An 18,555-nucleotide genomic window follows, 5' to 3' on the forward strand; every position below is an offset into this window, starting at 1 on the left:
TTTTATTCATAATAACATATGTTTAAACTATCATCTGACAATGTTTCAATCGGGAGGCGATGATGATTTTTAACCCACTAACGGAGCGGTAGCTGACTTCTACGAGGGTTTACTGCACATTGCCGGGCTGACTGGAAAAATTTACGCCTGACCCGCGTTCTATAGCGTTTCCAATGTGTTTTTTAATTACAGTGTCCAGAATCATCGACGAAACAAGACTTGCTTGCGTACCTCCAACGCATCGCCCTGTACTGCCACCAGATACAGATCACCAGCAAAGTGAAGGCCGACGTCCAGAACATCTCCGGAGAGCTCATCGTCAGCGGGGTGAGTACTCGCCGTGTGTGTATAATTACACCAGAATCATCGACCAAGCAGGACTTTCTTGCACACCTCCAGCGTACTGTACTGCCACCAGATACAGATCACCAGCAAAGTGAAGGCTGACATCCAGAACATCTCCGGAGAGCTCATCGTCAGCGGGGTGAGTACTCGCCGTGTGTGTATAATTACACCAGAATCATCGACCAAGCAGGACTTGCTTGCACACCTCCAGCGTACTGTACTGCCACCAGATACAAATCACCAGCAAAGTGAAGGCCGACGTCCAGAACATCTCCGGAGAGCTCATCGTCAGCGGGGTGAGTACTCGCCGTGAGTGTATAATTACACCAGAATCATCGACCAAGCAGGACTTGCTTGCACACCTCCAGCGTACTGTGCTGCCACCAGATACAAATCACCAGCAAAGTGAAGGCCGACATCCAGAACATCTCCGGAGAGCTCATCGTCAGCGGGGTGAGTACTCGCCGTGTGTGTACAATTACACCAGAATCATCGACCAAGCAGGACTTGCTTGCACACCTCCAGCGTACTGTACTGCCACCAGATACAAATCACCAGCAAAGTGAAGGCCGACGTCCAGAACATCTCCGGAGAGCTCATTGTCAGCGGGGTGAGTACTCGCCGTGTGTGTATAATTACACCAGAATCATCGACCAAGCAGGACTTGTTTGCACACCTCCAGCGTACTGTACTGCCACCAGATACAGATCACCAGCAAAGTGAAGGCCGACGTCCAGAACATCTCCGGAGAGCTTATTGTCAGCGGGGTGAGTCCAACAGATCACTGCTATAAAATGGAACATAAAAGATTAAGTCCACGTTTGGGGCGCCTTGCCACTGGGACAGAGATGAATCCTGATGGTTAAAAGGGAGCGTAAATCCAGGGTAGTAACAAAGGGTCTCTATTGTTTCCCATATAGTTATAAGTCATAATGTGTTTTTTGTCCACATTTTCGTTAGTCATAATTTGGCTTTTTATAGAAACGCGTAACTTTTCAGGATTGCCATAAAACAAACCTAACCTAACCTAAACTATCTGTAGGATAACCTGAGGAAAATCCTGAAAAGTTAACGATTTCAGAATTATGACTAATGATAATATGACAATCATTACATTATGACTTTCAATAATTATGTCAAACAAAGGGACCCCAGTAACAAAAGATATAGTGTGCTGCGCGAAACTTGCGACGTAAGATTTGGCCACCGCGCGGGTTTTAACATTTTATCTCGATGACTGAAAATAAACTTTTGTTTAAAATTTCTTCGTGTTTTTCCTGATTTTGGCTCGTGATTAAATCGTGTAACATTGCAATATAATAGTACATTATTGTCGAGGCTCGGAAGTAGCTACTTGCTGGCTGAGGATTCGTTTTAAACGGACGACCTTGGGAGTCCGTTTAATTGAATCCGAAGACTGCAAGTAGCCTTCCAGCCGAGTCATATATAGTGCTTTTCTCAAAAATGGCGCAATAATTGCAAATATAATAGAAATATTTTACAGAAGCAACGTTCTTATGTATATATTTTCACAGAAAAAAGTAAAAAGTTTTGCTTTGCCGCCGTTTTTATTTTTTTTAATTAAAAATGGAAGTGTATTTTTCTGCTGAAAATACGCCAACCTATTTGAGACACCTAAATAGTCGCGGTACCAACATTATAATAATAAGTACTGATCATCTGTTTGGCTGTTTAATGGACCTATGCCTTCATTTGATATGGCCACTTCAACTTTTAAAAAGTTTGGAACTCGACAAATAATGGAATTTGTATGCAACATTGCAGTCCCGAAAACAAGACAGCAATGTTTTTAACTTTTTAATTTTTTACTCACCATAAACTACGCACTTCGCGACTTACTTTTTAACCGGCAACGTCGACTTTGCCGTCCATTTTTGAGAAAAAACTCTTCTTGTCCCACAGCTCGACAGCGCGACGTCGCTCATCCAAGCGGCCAAAAACCTTATGAACGCCGTGGTCCTCACGGTGAAAGCGTCCTACGTCGCTTCAACCAAGTACACGAGACAGGGAACCATCGCTGTAAGTAGCGAACATTTGTGACGTTTTCAAACAAATGGTACCACATTGTCGGTTGACGATAAGGTTGATCTCTAATTAAAGCTATATGGAAATAGCGCCTTACTGACAAGCGACAATAAGTACCCATTTGGTTGAAAATGGCACATTTTATACTTAAACGAAAAAAAACAAAAATAAAATATTTCCATAAGAAAGTAATTTAATTGGTTCTTAGAGCATTTTATACTTGTATCGCAGATCAAACACATCTAACCCTTTAACATCACAATTTTTTGAAAAAAACAAACTAGAAGAGAAACTAGCATATTCAATCCTGATGCTAAGAAGTCCCAAAAATTTGTATGGAAATTTTAGTTTCCACTACATCAAGCACATACATTAATATTTTTTACACAAACTATAAAACGTGACGTAATGAACCGGACATTTTTGTCGCTTAATTTTAAACTCGGGTAAATCCATTCGACCCTCTCAGCAAAATGTTAATTTTCTCAAACATGCTATGTAATATTGATATTACGTTCTCTATATTAGGCTGGGAAGTATCACGTTTCAGGCGCGGCTAGACGAGAGGTCTGTAATGAAATTTCATACAAAGTTGCAGGCCTAGGCCGGGAAGTGGCTTTTTTTAAATTTCAATTTCACATATAATTGTGGCACAGCATCATGGCATTCAGCTATTAAAAAAAACTATAAGCAATATTTGCTTTTTGGTTCGTTTATGACATTCTGCCAATTACAAAAAAACTTTTTTTTTTTAACCTGACTTGGGCTCTATGGCATTAGAGCGGTAGGACTGTGTGGGGGAATGGTAGCCGGGTTTGAGAAAAGCACTATACATCGGCGTGAAAACGGTTTGTCGGCCTCATAACATTCGGCCGGCAACCCCTTCCTTCCCGGCCTCTGTAGTAATGTACTATTTTGATTTTTGGATCTGAGAGTGTGTAAGTGATGATGATTTAAGAGGATAGGGGACGATATTACATAACCACCATTCCATACAAACTTAAAAATATTTTCCATAACGTCAATATCCAGGAAAATGAGGACTACTATCGTCTAAAAGCATTTTTTGCACACTTTTTATTTTATTTTAAATAGATAGTCCTCGTGATTCTGAGTAGAAATAACCCAAAAGTTGGTGTTTTCTCCAAAAAAACTAAATGGTACCTACACTTTTAAAGCCTGACCAGGAATATATGATCACGCGCCATGTTGCGGAATTTCACTGGAACTAATATTTTCATACTATACTGAACTGTCACTCTATACATGAAGATAACAGCGCCCTCTTGACAATGATAATATATAACTGGCCAGGCTTTAACTGAAAATGCCCATAAACTAAATATTTTTTATTGGCAATTTGAAATGATTGAAGTTTCGAGTTTTCGCAATGCGAGCTAAAATTTTACTAAAATATAACCGATGCTTTGGACGCTTTAATGAATGAAGCTTAAGAATGGTAAAAAGGCCCTTACTTATTACAATTTAATATTCTAATGAATCCGCTAAGATATTATAGTTATTAGGTGAAAGAGTAGAAAACGACAGTTTTTGACCTTTTGACCACTGTTTATATTTTAACCTTATTTTAAATAATGCAAGAATTTTGTAACAACAGGGCCAACGCAAGCCAAATTACGAATTTTAAATTAAACGAAATAATTCAATTCATAGCCTAGAGGAATTCATGGATAATTCACTGAAATCGAGCGAAGTTCGGTAGCTCACTTATTTGAAGTGGCAGAAACCGCCCCGCGGACAATTAACGTCATTAAAATTTGGAATTTAAATTAATTAAAATAAAATCGAAATTCCTTCAACTCAAAAATGACGTATGCCACTTGAAAGGTTAAAGCTACTTTGTCCTTATCCTATATGTAATTTTGACATGTATGTTAGAACTATTGGAGCTATATAAACTAACTATATGTGCAAAGTTTCATTACAATCCAGCACGTAGTTTTAAAATGAGAACGAAACTCTGTTTGTATGGGAAGGTGTCCCCGAGCTTGCCGGGGACTCTTAAATAAAAATCAAGGCTTTATTGTGAAAATAAACGTTTTCTACTCTTTTGACCAGTAAGTTATAAGCGTACGCATAAGTATCTAATGAACTGACGCTTCCCCGCCTCCGGAACAGAACTACGTAAGTGGTAGACGCTTTACACGTTTATCCGTACATTTTTGATGTTTACTCATTTGTGGTATTTCCTATAAAAAGGAACCTTATTGTCGATGGCGCTTACGACATTATTAACGATGCTCCGATATAAATACAATGCCGCGCGACGCTGCGTAAGCACCATCGACAATAAGGTCCCTTTTCTTAGAAAATGCCCCATTTTCATTTGACCCTGGGGTCTAAACTACGGCCCGCTCGGATCCAACCCATGGGCCCTTTCTTTCGACCCGCGGATCCTCGGGAGTGCCAAAGGCATTAAACTAAGGACGCTAAACACGGAGAATTTCATACCCGCCGTTTTCTATCTCTATCGCACGCGCATATTGCTTGCTTGCATCATGGGCGGGACAGGAATATAATTACGCGTATGCGATTGTGATAGGAACAGGTACGAAATTCCTTGTGTTTAGCGTCCTTACTTTAAAAGGCATAGAATCGGGAGATCATTGACCCGAGGGTCAAATAATTTGGCAACTACCTAATTTAATCCATTTCATGCATGGTACCAAAATGACAAACTTTTTATTTAGTTTCCAGTAATTTCCTGACATAAAAAATATGATAATGAAACATTAAATCACAAATAGAAGTGTGTGAATATGACCATTTTATTTATTGTTTATTTATTTAAAGTATTAACTCGTTTTATTATTGAATTTAATTATTTTGTATAAAATTTGTCTTTAATGCATGCTTTTATGGAATGACTGTTATCCTAAAATAAAGCGTAGATATATTAGCAATCGCTTACTATATTTTTATTGAAAGCTTTATATTTATGATTTTTTTTTGCACATTTAATTAATTCAAAAAATTGTGTTAGCATTAGTAATTAAGTAGGTAATACACTCAAGACTTCAACACGCGCGCATTCCTTTAAGTATTTGTTAAATGATACGTACGTGTCTCTTAGCCGTTTAAATATCCTGTCATTTATTTTCTTTCTCTTATTAACTCATGATAGTCATGATGCAAAAGATATGAGTTTGTATTAATGTTTTGATATGTTAATTACGTTAGTTAATTCTTAAACACAACTTGACAAAAGATTAATTGGTTGTATAAGACGTGTCTAATACAAAGTCGTGCTTCGAATTTGACAATTAGGGCCCGTTTCACAATGTCTAAGTAAAGTATTGGATAGCTAATTAACAAATAAATTAACTGCCAGATAAAATTTCTTACAAAAAAAGCACTTTATCCAACAGATAAAGCTTATTTGGAGATTGTGAAACGCCAACGATGACTTTATTCGTCAGATAAGTGGCAAGTAGCTTATTCAGGACTTTACTTGGACATTGTGAAACAGGCCCTTAGTAAAATTATTTAGCAAAAGTTGACCTTTGAGAAACCAATGACAATCGCAACGCGCATGTTCCTGCGTGGAATTGTAGGCGTTTATAGGCTACGGGGACCGCTTGTTTGCCACCGACGTGGTTTAAACAAATCATGCTGTCTACCTATTAGGCGGCACGTTATTTTCTTACAAATCGTTTGAACGTTTCATAAACACAACCCTAATTATAACCTCAACCTTCCAGTCCCCGATAGTGGTGTGGCGCATGAAGGCGCCCGAGAAGAAGCCCCTGGTGCGGCCCGAGAAGCCCGAGGAGGTGCGCGCCAAGGTGCGGCGCGGCTCGCAGAAGAAGCAGCCCAGCCCCGTGCACGCGCTCGCGGAGTTCCAGTCGCCCGCCGACAGCGTTTAACGTAACTATTATAATTGTTTCTTAGCCTGTTATAATGTCCTCCTGATAGGCTAAGGCCTCTTCCCTCGATCTCCACAACTCCCGTTGTTGCGCTTTTCCGGCCTACTGATAAAAATGTCCAAGATGTCCCGCCATCTCCGCCTGGGCCTACCACGTCCGCGCTGATTTTGCGGCATACTAACCCACCTACCTGGATGTATTGCGGTAGATGTGACCCGACCGGTCTCGCTTCAATCTAGCAGTGAGTACCTAATAATTTTTGAGCTTAGAGATTCATGTTATTCAGGCAATGCTACTGTGTGCGGCCGGCTTTAACTGACGATAAGAGCGGTGTGGCACGCTCTTTCCGGAAGTATCGGGCGTACTTAGAGCCATCCCACACTAGCGTCTCCGAACGTCAGCGTATAGTCAACTCTGGCTGCTGCTCAACGCAACGACGCCATTTTCCATAGTGCTGAAAGACGGCGGCGCTCAAAAGCTAGCGTCTGTGGGCCACCCCTTAGCGTTTTTGCTCGCTTACACAACATTTTTTGGTTTTATTTTGTAAAAATAACAACAAATATCCTAAATCGGTAGTATATTTCATCTTAAGAATTTTTGTTCGAAATGAGTATTTTTAATTACTTTATTACATCACGATCTCGAGATTAACCGCGACCTCGAAAGTCTGACGGTCGATCGATCTCAAAATCTTGCCCAATCTCGATGCAGATTTACCTTTGAAAATTTGTTCCTAATTACTACTTCGTCTATTCTAGGCGGAGAAGCTGATTCCCACCACGCATCAGCATCACGAAGTAGAAAATTATAAGCATTTGTTCAATATTAAGCTCATATTTATATTCCGAAAGTGTGATTTTCTTTTAATGTATTGGAAAGATATTTTTTTTAATTTTTATTCAAATTATTTAATCTTATTTCGATGAGAAATATGTAATCACATACTACATTATAGACTGTGTGACTATATTTATGAAGCTCATATAGCCAATGCGAATTAAGATTTGCAGTTTTAAATCACTACATAGGTAGTATAAAACAAAGTCGCTTCCTGTTGTCTGGATGGATGTCTGTCACTATGTATGCTTAGATCTTATAAACTACGCAACGGATTTTGATGCGGTTTTTAATAGATAGTGATTCAAGAGGAAGGTTTATATGTATAATACATCAGCATTGCACCCGTGCGAAGCCGGGGCGGGTCGCTAGTGATATAATAAATTACAAGCAAGCATGAGATATGCAGCTCAATCCGAAAATGATACTTGTTTCAACCGTATTATTTAACAATACTATTAATACTATACAATAAGTATAGTATTAATAGTAAATAAGTGTCATTTGCATCGGCTATCTGTGCCCGAATCATAAAAAAAATAAAAATACAACAAAACAATCAGGAGAACTTTAACATTAGGTTAAAAGGTTAAATGGTATTTAAATTAAAGTTTTTCAATCCAATTAATTTTGTATTAACCAGAGGCGTCTACTAACGATACGACAATGAGGAAAATAAATACTGCCTCGGGCGAGACTCGAACCCGCGACTTAAAGCTATCGAGACTCGCTCAAAGCACAGTACTTTAGTCATTTTTCCTTTTTTGCCTACATTTTCATATACATTTGGTTATATATTTCTCATCCTTTAGTTTAAGTATGATTTGCGTTTTGGTGTAACAGATACAAGGAAGCTATCAATGATTGTGTGACGCCTAACGTATAATAAGGCAGCCAAATTATAGGTCAAGTAGAATTTTGTATCCCGTAGGTTAATTATAATACTTTACATCGTTACATCACAACTATAATATGAAAAAGTTGAGGTAAACTTGACAACAAATTTTTTGGATTTTCAATTAAGCTCATTAGGGCTTGTGTTGTGGGACTTGTGGGTACACGAAGGTGTATATATAACGTATAATTATATATACAAAAATACAAAAAAAATACAATTTTTTTTTATTTAATTAATTAGCAATATATAATGATTTAAAGGGATGGAGCCGACCAGTAAGCATAAGAATGCCTGTGTCGGGAGACACCGATATATAAATATAAATACATAAAAAAATATCAATAAATCAGAAACAAAAATTTGTGATAAACACAAATAAATGCCTTTTTTTTAGACGCAGGGGTTAATGCATTTACTTATCTCACCCCCGGGCTGGGGAAGCCCATTGGGGGGTGGTATGTGGGACTCGCTCCTCCCGTACATCCTCTGTTAGCCAGAGGAAGGGGAGAAGAATACCCACTAACATCCCCTGCGGCGACACCCTCTTTACCGTTAGGGGAGCGTCATGGGCATGCGGCATTCTATCCGCAACGCCCCCCGGACAAATAAATGCCCTTACCAGGATTCAAACCCGGGAGATCCAGCTTGTATAGTCATTCACGCCTAAATAACAACGAAACCATATTAAATCACATTTAAAACCTGAGGAGGAGATTTGTGTGACGCAACAAATCACACAAATCTCTGTTTTGACATTTTGCTGGGACATCAGTTAGCCGCGACCACGACCAGTGAAACCTGTGTCGAAACGTCGGTAAATTAAGGTAACAAAATAAATTCGCGATAGACCCGATTTTAAATGTGATTTATATGTGTTCAAAACGCGGAAGTTTTAAATGATATAACAACGAAACCTCTGAAAATGGGACAGTTTATATTAAAATTTTCACAAAACAGCAATCCGTTTTTAATGCTCTTACGTGTAGTCTGTTTTAACGGTGTAAAGTTTGTAGAATACTTAAATATAACTATGAATTAACAAATGTAACGAAAAGTATTAAAATTATATTAAGGTCGTAAAAAAGAGCTGTTCGTTTAATTGTAATGACAATTTATTTATATTTTATGATTAAGTTACTTAAGCAATATGCGTAACGTTTTTGTTTAATCTGCCTTTTATTTTCAATGTTATTCATTACATATCTGTCTGTACTTTATAAAATATACCCGGCAGATTCGATTTTTTTTTTATATTTCTTGAGATTTTTAATTGACAATACTCTATCGATAATGCTACATATTTAAGTAGTGATAAAATCATTAAATTTATCGTTTAGTTTTAAGAGCAGCTCGCAAAATTCACTATCAGAACTTTGATATATGTATTAGACTTATATTGACCGGGATATAGACCGTGATTACCTTTTGTATTATTTGTGAGCTCCCGATATTTCGACGCCGCTATCTTCAGTAACCCGTGAACATGATGCATGTAACTGCGTCGAAATATCGGGAGCTCACAAATAATACAAAAGGTAATCACGGTCTATATCCCGGTGAAACTAACCGTGAATCATTCAAAACTCTAGATATATGTATTATTAAGAAATACATAGCAATACTTTATATTTATCGTGTACTTTATGTAACCACTTTTGTTATTTAATATATTTTAAAGTAATAAAACTATGAAAACGGATTATATCGCGTATATTGGAATCCGTTTTCATAGTTTTATTTCATGTGTAACTATCGCCGTAACCGAAGACAATATTATATTTTAAAGTACATATTTAACCTTTTTTTAAAGAAAAAATATTGTGGTAAGTAAAATCAGTTCTTACCGGTATACTAAATAATGCAGTCTCTGTTGTTATTGACTTATTGTATTTAAATTTAATATTCGATTTGAATTTCATATCATTGTCCCAAACTTAAATAATTCAAACATCTTACAATATAATTTACAAAAAGGTTAAATTTGTACATCAATCAATAGTGTTTATGTTTTGTGTTTACTCAAAAGACGTCCGAATATAGAACCGAAACTTTAATGACATTTATTAGTTATTTCCTTACAATAATTCACTCACAACTTATTATGAAAACAGTATTAAATATGTATTCTTGCCACAATATAGAAATATATGTATCGGGCGTCATCATAAATAATGTGATTATTTAAAGTACTTTAAAAATAAATTATTATCACTATTAGATATAAACAATATTAACTCTGTACTTTATTCCTAAAAAACTTGCGTGCGAGTTTTGAAGAGATATACTTCCATGGCTCTGCCATTTTTAAAAATCGAATACCTAATTGAATAACAATATAATATACTCAAACACACTCACTTTGTCAGTAGAAAAAGGCGCGAAATTCAAATTTTCTATGGGAAATCGACTTCGCGCCTACAGTTTAAAAAATTTCCAATTTTTGTTCTAATCTAACTGACAGGCTGATGGACCGGTAAACTGATAATCAGTGGGCCCCTTTAGATGTTTTAAATCTGATCAAAACTCGCATGTATACTTACTTAAAGACTAATTCACGTGGGGCGAGTTTCTCGTAAGATTTGTAGGTGAAAAAGCGTATCACATTGTAAACTATCATCGTGCAAAACTACGTTTATGTGAGTTTTTAAAATCATTGCTAAAATTGCCTACGATTATATCTTACACTTGTATTGATCGGGAGCTCACAAATAATACAAAAGGTAATCACGGTCTATATCCCGGTCAATATAAGTCTAGTGAAACTAACCGTGAATCATTCAAAACTCTAAGATGAATATGAAGAATAATCGCTCTTCGGGGTGATATCGTATGAATATAATTTTTCATTTTCATTTCATTTCATTCATCAATATTTTATAGAGGTGCACCGGATATTCGGTATCTGGCCCTTATTTAAATATCCGGCCGGATACCGGATTGTCCCGTACTATCTGGCCGAATACCGGATAGTATCTTTGCTTGATTTCGAAGTAAACAAATTGAATTTTAGAAACAGTCACGGTCGTACTCGTTTATTATTTTAAAACAATTTAAATTCGAACTCGATTCGAACGTAGAAATAAGTCCGCGCGAACGTTCACTACGAAACAGGTCAAAACCTGCAAAATGCGCGTGCGCACCTGGAAAACCGAAATGTAGGTATAATTCCGTCGGTCGGATACCGAATATTCGGGCGATTGTCAAGCCGAACATCCGGTATCCGGCCAAACAACTATCCGTTGCATCTCTAATATTTTACATGCTGATATAATTCTCAAAGCGAGAAACTCGTGCCTTGTGCATGGCCGCTAGTGTTTTGACAGCAATATACATGTCACTAAATATAATCAAATCAAGGTAACTGTCTCAGCAATGGTTATCAAATAACTTAATAATAATAATAAATCCATTTATTTAAGACAACATAGGTCCAACACAATCATATTAGTCATATTACAACGTAAAAAGCAGAAGTAAAAGTAAAATAAAATACAAAACCGAAGTTTGACAGCGGTTCAAGGACGAATCATGCCGCTTCTTTTTAATATAAGGCACTATCCCTTTCGGCTATTTAGGGTTGTCAAAATTCGAGTCATTATCTTATCTGTGGCCGTGCACGCAAAGGGACGTCAAGTTGTGTCAACCCTAATAATTGCTCGGAGCAATTCTGAGCCGAACAAAGCCGAGAATACCCGAATTCCACCCATTTTGATACCACAAACTGCGCAAGTGTTATTTAAACGTCATAATTTCATAAGTTTGAAATAACACTTACATACTCTGGGCTATCAAAGTCGCTGCTAACTTAGCTAAAGTCAAACTTGCTACTTATTGAAATGCAGTCCCACAGCGGCACGCAAGAAACCTGCTAGGGTAAAAGTTCTGCTGACTATATTGTGTATGACAAAGATTTAACAGTTACTTTCAATATTGTTTTTCACACTTGCGAGGCATCTTTCAAACCAGACTTATATTGACCGGGATATAGACCGTGATTACCTTTTGTATTATTTGTGAGCTCCCGATATTTCGACAAGTGTGAATGCGACCGTTGGTAACGTTGAAAGTGAACGCAGCCGACGCGCAAGAATGAGGGTAGACAGAGCGCTGTCTACACAACTTTGACACCCACCCGCTATCTTCAGTCACCCGTGAACATGATGCACGTAACTGCGTCGAAATATCGGGAGCTCACAAATAATACAAAAGGTAATCACGGTCTATATCCCGGTCAATATAAGTCTAGTGAAACTAACCGTGAATCATTCAAAACTCTAATCTTTCAAACCATTTTTGACGCAAGGCAAGATACAGCCACGATTGAAAATTTTACAGTACATATGGTGCTACTTTACCGCACTAGTGCGATAATTAGCACATTACGTAACTATGTCGCAAAATTTAAAGGGCCATATGTACCGTAAAACGGAGTCTTAACGTAGTCATGTGCGAATAGATAATTCGCATCTCGTGTAGACTCGAGTCCCCAGCAAGCTTGGTTCTCCATACAAACGTAGTTCCGCTCTCATTTTAAAACGACTAGCTAGATTGCTCTGAAACTTTGTACTCACAATAGGATAAGGTATATCTATGTCTGAAATTAGTTTATGTAGCTTCAGATACCAAAGTAAAAAAATACAGCGAATTTAAGTTTTTCGTATAAAACTTAAATGTGCCCTATTTCCTTTGTTTTATAAATTAGAGCTATATAAACTAATTTCAGACCTAAGTTTCATTACAATCCAACACGTAGTTTTAAAATGAGAGCGGAACTACGTTTGTATGGGAAGGTGCTATTTGGCCGAGCTTGCCGGGGACTTACACTCGTTACGACTTTCCTATTTATCGCACTTGTATCGTAATGTACTTATGTAACTCCATTAGTATTTTTACAGCTGAATTCAGTTAATATTATAACACCTTTAACGAGCAAGTTTCATAATGATTTATTTCGGGAGCTCACAAATAATACGAAAGGTAATCACGGTCTATATCCCGGTCAATATAAGTCTAGTGAAACTAACCGTGAATCATTCAAAACTAAGTTTCATAATTTTGCAATTGTTCCATGGAACTGACTTTCTTTGCGTGTTGTTAGTGTTGTTACTGCAAAAAAAAAATACAGTCAGCCATGTATCCAAAATCATGTTTATAGAAATTACTTGAATTCAATATTTCATTGGAATATCAGATTCCACGTTGTTGCCGCTGAGACAGGAGCCTAATAAAATAAGAAATGCATTAAAATATAGTGTTAACATTTTACCCGACATTTTGTAAGGTTTTGCAGTTTTTACCATTTTTCTACATTTTACGATTGAATTAGTAGAACAATAAAATATGTAATCTTAAGTGTGGTTTTATTTGAAAAATCTTTTAACCCTTATTTGTACCAGGGATGTTGATTTTTAAAGGCTCACATCCGCAAATACGGATGTCGAGATTAGGCACATAAAAAACGTCAAATATTACACTTTAGTAATTTTTATTTAAAAAAAACGAAACTTAGTATTTGAACAAGAATATAGGTGCCCCACAGTCTCATTACTATACTAAAGTCCAAATAAAACAAACTTTTCACTTCTTGTCGCTGTCCGTCATAGGCTGCTCGTTCGACGAATCACAAAAACGAAACGAGATTCCTATTGGCTAATGTCGAAATTACCTGGCACTTACGCCGCCGCTAAGACGTTCCTGAACCTACCTGTTCCACATCCGCATCCTCATTAAGCTCCGCATCGATTTTATGCGGATGCGGAAGTTGAAAATAATGCGGAAGTTCCTCGGTTGCGGATATCCCTGATTTGTACAGCACAGTAGGTATGCAACTCGGTTCCAACATGCGCGACGTTGTTTGTAATGTATGGGACTGTATGTCAGCTGTCACATCACTTGCGTTGCATGCCTTTAAGAGCTGAAGCAATGCTGCATTACGCTTCTGGTGTGGTTTGGCCTTTATCTTGGTTAGAAATAAAACTACATATCTGGAAATTCATACATTTTATTTCGTACATTTCATTCCAGTGAAACTTAACAAAAGTAAGCAATTTAATAATAGTTTCTTATATTAATCAAACACTTATTTTAGTACTTAAGTAAAAAAAAAGAAATAAACAGTCGCCGAGATGAAAGAAAAAATTACCAACTTGTAACCAAAAAGTACGGAACCCTCTGTGGGCGAGTCCGACTCGCACTTGGCTGGTTTTTTAGTATTTTTTGTTATAGCGGCAACAGAAATACATCATCTGTTGAAATTTCAACTGTCTAGCTATCACGGTTCATGAGATACAGCCTGGTGACAGACGGACGGACAGCGGAGTCTTAGTAATAGGGTCACGTTTTTACCCTTTGGGTACGCAACCCTAAAAATATGACCTTGAGTCTTATACGTGCGTTACCTAAGTGTGCCATTTAGCTTAAAATATGATCCAATTGATGATCAATGAAATCATACTCCTTTTTTACAGATCTTCCGGAGTCTACTACCTGCAGACCAATGATGCCGCGCCTTTCTCTCGAGGCTAAACTTAACATTATTTGAGGCATTTTCAATGAAAAGGGACCTTATTGTCGATGGCGCTTACGCCGCACAGCGTCGCGCGGCATTGTATTTATATCGGAGCATCGTTTATAATGGCGCAAGCGCCATCGACAATAAGGTCCCTTTTTATAGAAAATACCACTAATTAAACTTGTTATTATCATGGCACAGTTTATTTGTGAAATGATTTAGATTATACTTAGTCTAGGGAATATCCTCAAATAACAAGAAAATATTAAGTTCAAAATTAAAAAGTAAGGTAAAGTGTTAAAGATAATAATGAACCTATTGAACACCAAAAAAGAACCCTTAAAGAATATTGCTAATTGTGGTACCCGTGGCATCTAGCGTCAAGTAGCGGAACTCTCATTACTGCTACTCGACAATAGATGTCGCGGCAAACGGAAAGTCTAATGCTTAACCATATTCAGCTAATTTTATAACCAGAGTAACTGGAACTATTTTTAACTCCTTCTGCTTATAATATTAGTTACAAATTGTTGAGCAATACACTTCGTCAGTCGCGACACATGTGACATCTAGTGTCGAGTAGCAGTACTGATAGTTCCACTTGACGCTAGATGTAGACTACGAAAATAAGTCTTTTTGGTAACAAAACCGATGTATGGAGTGAGCACTATGTCTTCTTAATTCTCTTTGGTACTATTATAATTATTATTAATGTTTAAAAAAATGGTACCTAGGTAATATGTATTATATTTAGTACTGCACCAGTCAGGTTTTTAAAATAGTGCCTATCCTATCAATTAACTTTGACCCTTTTACTAGCATGCTCCGACTCTTCACCAAAAGTGATTTCTTCCAGTTCCCGTTTGGCTGAGTTTCGTCTCTCAACGTTGCTGTCAATGTTCTCTTTGCCCTTAGTTTTCTTGCCCTTACCTTTGCCCTTCGGGCCTTTAGGGTAATATTCTTCTATTTTGTGGCTGTCTTCGCCTGTAATTTTATTTTATTTATTTGGGGCATCAACAGCAATACAAAAATTAATACAAATCATAGTGAACAGAAAACATAGCCAATAACAGATGTCCACAAAAGTACAGTTAACATGCAATAACTAAGTGGAAACACAAAAAAAAGAAGGGAGTAAAAAAGCATTCTATACAAACTAGATATGGCTTGCATAACATGTGTACGTGTGTGTTTTGAGTGATTATGTGTGCGTGTTCGTGCGTGTGTGTATGTGACTGTGACTGAGTGTGTAATGAAAGACGGAAAGATTAAGGTGTGTAATTATTTACCTAGTTAGATTTCGTCAATTGTCGGTATTTTTAGATTTCAGTAGCAGTGACTGAACTCGTTTTTTTAAAGTTGATTTTGTGCAGTCGAACAAGTTGATACTACTAAATTGTTTATTATAAAGTTTTAATAATGGAGCAAATACGTCATAATTGAATTAGGTAATTATAAAACCAGTAAAAGTTGCAGAGTATAATCCCAAAACCTCCCTGGCAACAGGAAAGCACTTATTTTGTAGCCTTATACAGGGGTATATAAATTATAAACTGTAATAGATGTCATATATTAAAGAAAAAGTGACGAAGCCCTCCAGTGGTGAAGGCCGGATTCGAACCGGCGTCTTTAGCTATCGCGGCTAACACCATGAACCCCTAGGCCACCTCGTCATGCCAAGTGTGACAGTGTGTATTAAATACCTATCTATTTCCTATAAAAAAGTGTGACAAGGAGAAGGAGGGAGGGGGGTTTGTGCGATGTATTTAATAAAATAATAATAATAATGTAATCAATGGATGACCCCTAAGCATGAATATTTGTGGGTGAGTAATCAATCCTATGCTTTATATTTATTTTATTTTTAGTAGCGGGGAGGTGGGACAGTGGCCTAATCAGGGCACTGGTCCTCGCTTCACTTAGGTTTAGGTACTAATATAGTTATTTAAGTATTATTTAAGCTTTTTTTGGTACTAACAAACAATGGACGTCTGAAATAAATGCATTTTTTTTGTTATACCTGTTAAGGGCTCCAACTCAATAGTTTCGTCCAGTTCCTTGTTTTTTGGTTTCTCCGCAACCTGCTGCTCCTCATCTGACTCTACAATTGGTTTCGGTGCCTTTGGCTTTGAGCTAGATGCTAAAAACATAGGGTCATTGCACTAGTTTTCGTCCACTTGACGAATTTTGAATATATACCTACATTGCAACACAAATTTGGATTTATTGCAATCATTAATGTCTAAATATAAATAATATATCTATCTTCATAAAAATGATATTTTGCAAGTAGCAAATTAAAAATAAATGTATTATACTACTCCGTCAAGTGCATGAAATTTAGAGTATGGACGGAAACTAGCGCATTGACCCTACAGGGGATTTAAAACCAAGTAGAAAATTTTTATGTTTCTAAAATACCCAAAAATATCAATATGCTAATTTCCTTGTCCATATATTTTTTGGTAGGGTCATTGTGCTAGTTTTCGTCCACTTCATGGATTAGCAAATAATATATTTCATTTTTAATTTGCTATTCCATCAAAATTAAATAAATAATTATATCAAATTTAAATATTAACCAGCAGAAAAATCAATTTAAAACAATTAAATAATTTCTTTCTAATATAGGGTGGGCCAGTGATAAATATTGACATCTTTCGTTAAAATGCATTTATCATTGGCTCACCCTATAGAAAGAAAGAAAGAGATACATTTATACATTTATTAAACACTACAATTTAGTACACACAGAGAAGAAAAAAAACATATAAACAAACAAAAACATTAGACGCTAAAACAGGATTCGCACTAATCAAAATTAAACTATTGTGAGACATATTTCAAAATATTTAAATATTTAGACTAATAATAACAGTGAGTGAAACCATACTGATTTAAATATTGTAAGGATTCACACTACTAATATGCATACCTTCAACCCCTTCTTCCTCATTATCAGAGCCCCGAGCAGGTTCTTTGCATATGAAGAAATTAGTGATGGGTTTCTGCCACTTGGGGGTCTCCCGTGCACACACCGAATTGCCACCGCCGCTGCCGCCACTGCGTCCGGCCCGTTCACTGCTACCTGCACATGCACAATACCCATATATCAGTAACGGGTTACCTCAAACTTCTAAAAATGGCAATATTTCTAAATACATGAATCTAGCATAACTGGAACAGGCATGAGGGGGAGGGAAACGACCGAACGAGACAGTCTTATGCATCTTTCAGTAGGGGTAGCAGAGAAAGCGCTATTATTGTTTGTCCTTCTCACAGTCACATTTTTTTTAATTTCCCACCGTAAATTTAGTATGGTTTATGGTGGGAAACAAATAAACTCGACCAATCATATTGTCGCATTGCGTATGTTCTGTCCCTCACGGACGACGCGTCTAGCAACATCTATAGGATCCTAGCAGTACCATCTACGTCTAAATAACAAAATTTGGTACTATTGTCCTTGTTTGGACTAACCTGAAGATCCTGACGAACTAGCGGGTATTGCTACGCTACATCTTGCTTTACTACTTTTTCCGGACGCCACTGAAACAATACAGATTACATTATATGAATCACAACATAATTGTAAGAAAATTGGTCGAAATTACAAGTAAAATTAAGCAGAGTAGTGTTACCTTTAGCACCGGCAGATGCTTTTGTTCTCGCCATGTTTCAACCAATAGTAGGGAAATAAGATAAAAAGAAATGTAATATGGAAAACACTAGTCACGAAATAATTTTTATAAACAAAGTATCAATCAAATGTATCAATTCATTAGTTTTCTACGAATACGAATACATACTGTAAACAAAAATAAAAGTTTATGACACGTTTGACAAGCCAAAGTGACATTAGAAAAGGCGCCAAAAGCCGGTTTGCTTGAGATCATTTTTTAAACGCGTCCAACTATAAATATCTAACTAGCATACTAAATTAATTTTTATGAAATTTTGCACTAAAACTCATTTCGCTAAAATAAATATAACATTAACAGGCATGGCTAAGACTTTATTTAAATGTTTAG

At 36.9% G+C, this 18,555-nt stretch overlaps 2 protein-coding genes across 2 annotated transcripts in view; one reads left to right on the top strand and one right to left on the bottom strand.

The window, feature by feature from the left end:
• The window catches only part of LOC134753071 (catenin alpha-like), a 72,288-nt gene extending 58,923 nt beyond the window's left edge, over positions 1-13,365 (top strand). The window contains exons 16-19 of the mRNA XM_063688833.1: positions 193-327; positions 2,269-2,385; positions 6,114-6,279; positions 7,037-13,365. Coding sequence (XP_063544903.1) covers positions 193-327; positions 2,269-2,385; positions 6,114-6,278 — 417 coding nt within the window. The 3' untranslated portion in view covers position 6,279; positions 7,037-13,365. The remainder of the gene's footprint in view (positions 1-192; positions 328-2,268; positions 2,386-6,113; positions 6,280-7,036) is intronic.
• Positions 13,366-14,028: 663 nt separating this feature from the next.
• On the bottom strand, positions 14,029-18,350 carry LOC134753139 (PCNA-associated factor-like). The gene is made up of 5 exons (XM_063688914.1): positions 18,166-18,350; positions 18,005-18,073; positions 17,460-17,612; positions 16,545-16,664; positions 14,029-15,508 (listed from the first exon to the last, which is right to left on the bottom strand). Exons 1-5 carry the CDS (start codon positions 18,197-18,199, stop codon positions 15,318-15,320), a joined length of 567 nt encoding a protein of 188 aa, XP_063544984.1. The 5' UTR covers positions 18,200-18,350; the 3' UTR covers positions 14,029-15,317.
• Positions 18,351-18,555: the final 205 nt, after the last annotated feature.

The sequence above is a fragment of the Cydia strobilella genome, chromosome 26, assembly GCF_947568885.1.
Source record: "Cydia strobilella chromosome 26, ilCydStro3.1, whole genome shotgun sequence".
Classification (NCBI taxonomy): domain Eukaryota; kingdom Metazoa; phylum Arthropoda; class Insecta; order Lepidoptera; family Tortricidae; genus Cydia; species Cydia strobilella.

Excerpts from the sequence above, each read along its gene's own strand:
- LOC134753139 (XM_063688914.1), bottom strand. The coding sequence starts at position 18,199 with ATGGCGAGAACAAAAGCATCTGCCGGTGCTAAAG. Across the intron at positions 17,613-18,004 it reads TAGTTCGTCAGGATCTTCAG|GTAGCAGTGAACGGGCCGGA; the intron begins GTTAGTCCAAAC and ends GTGCATGTGCAG. Across the intron at positions 15,509-16,544 it reads TGAGTTGGAGCCCTTAACAG|GCGAAGACAGCCACAAAATA; the intron begins GTATAACAAAAA and ends ATAAAATTACAG.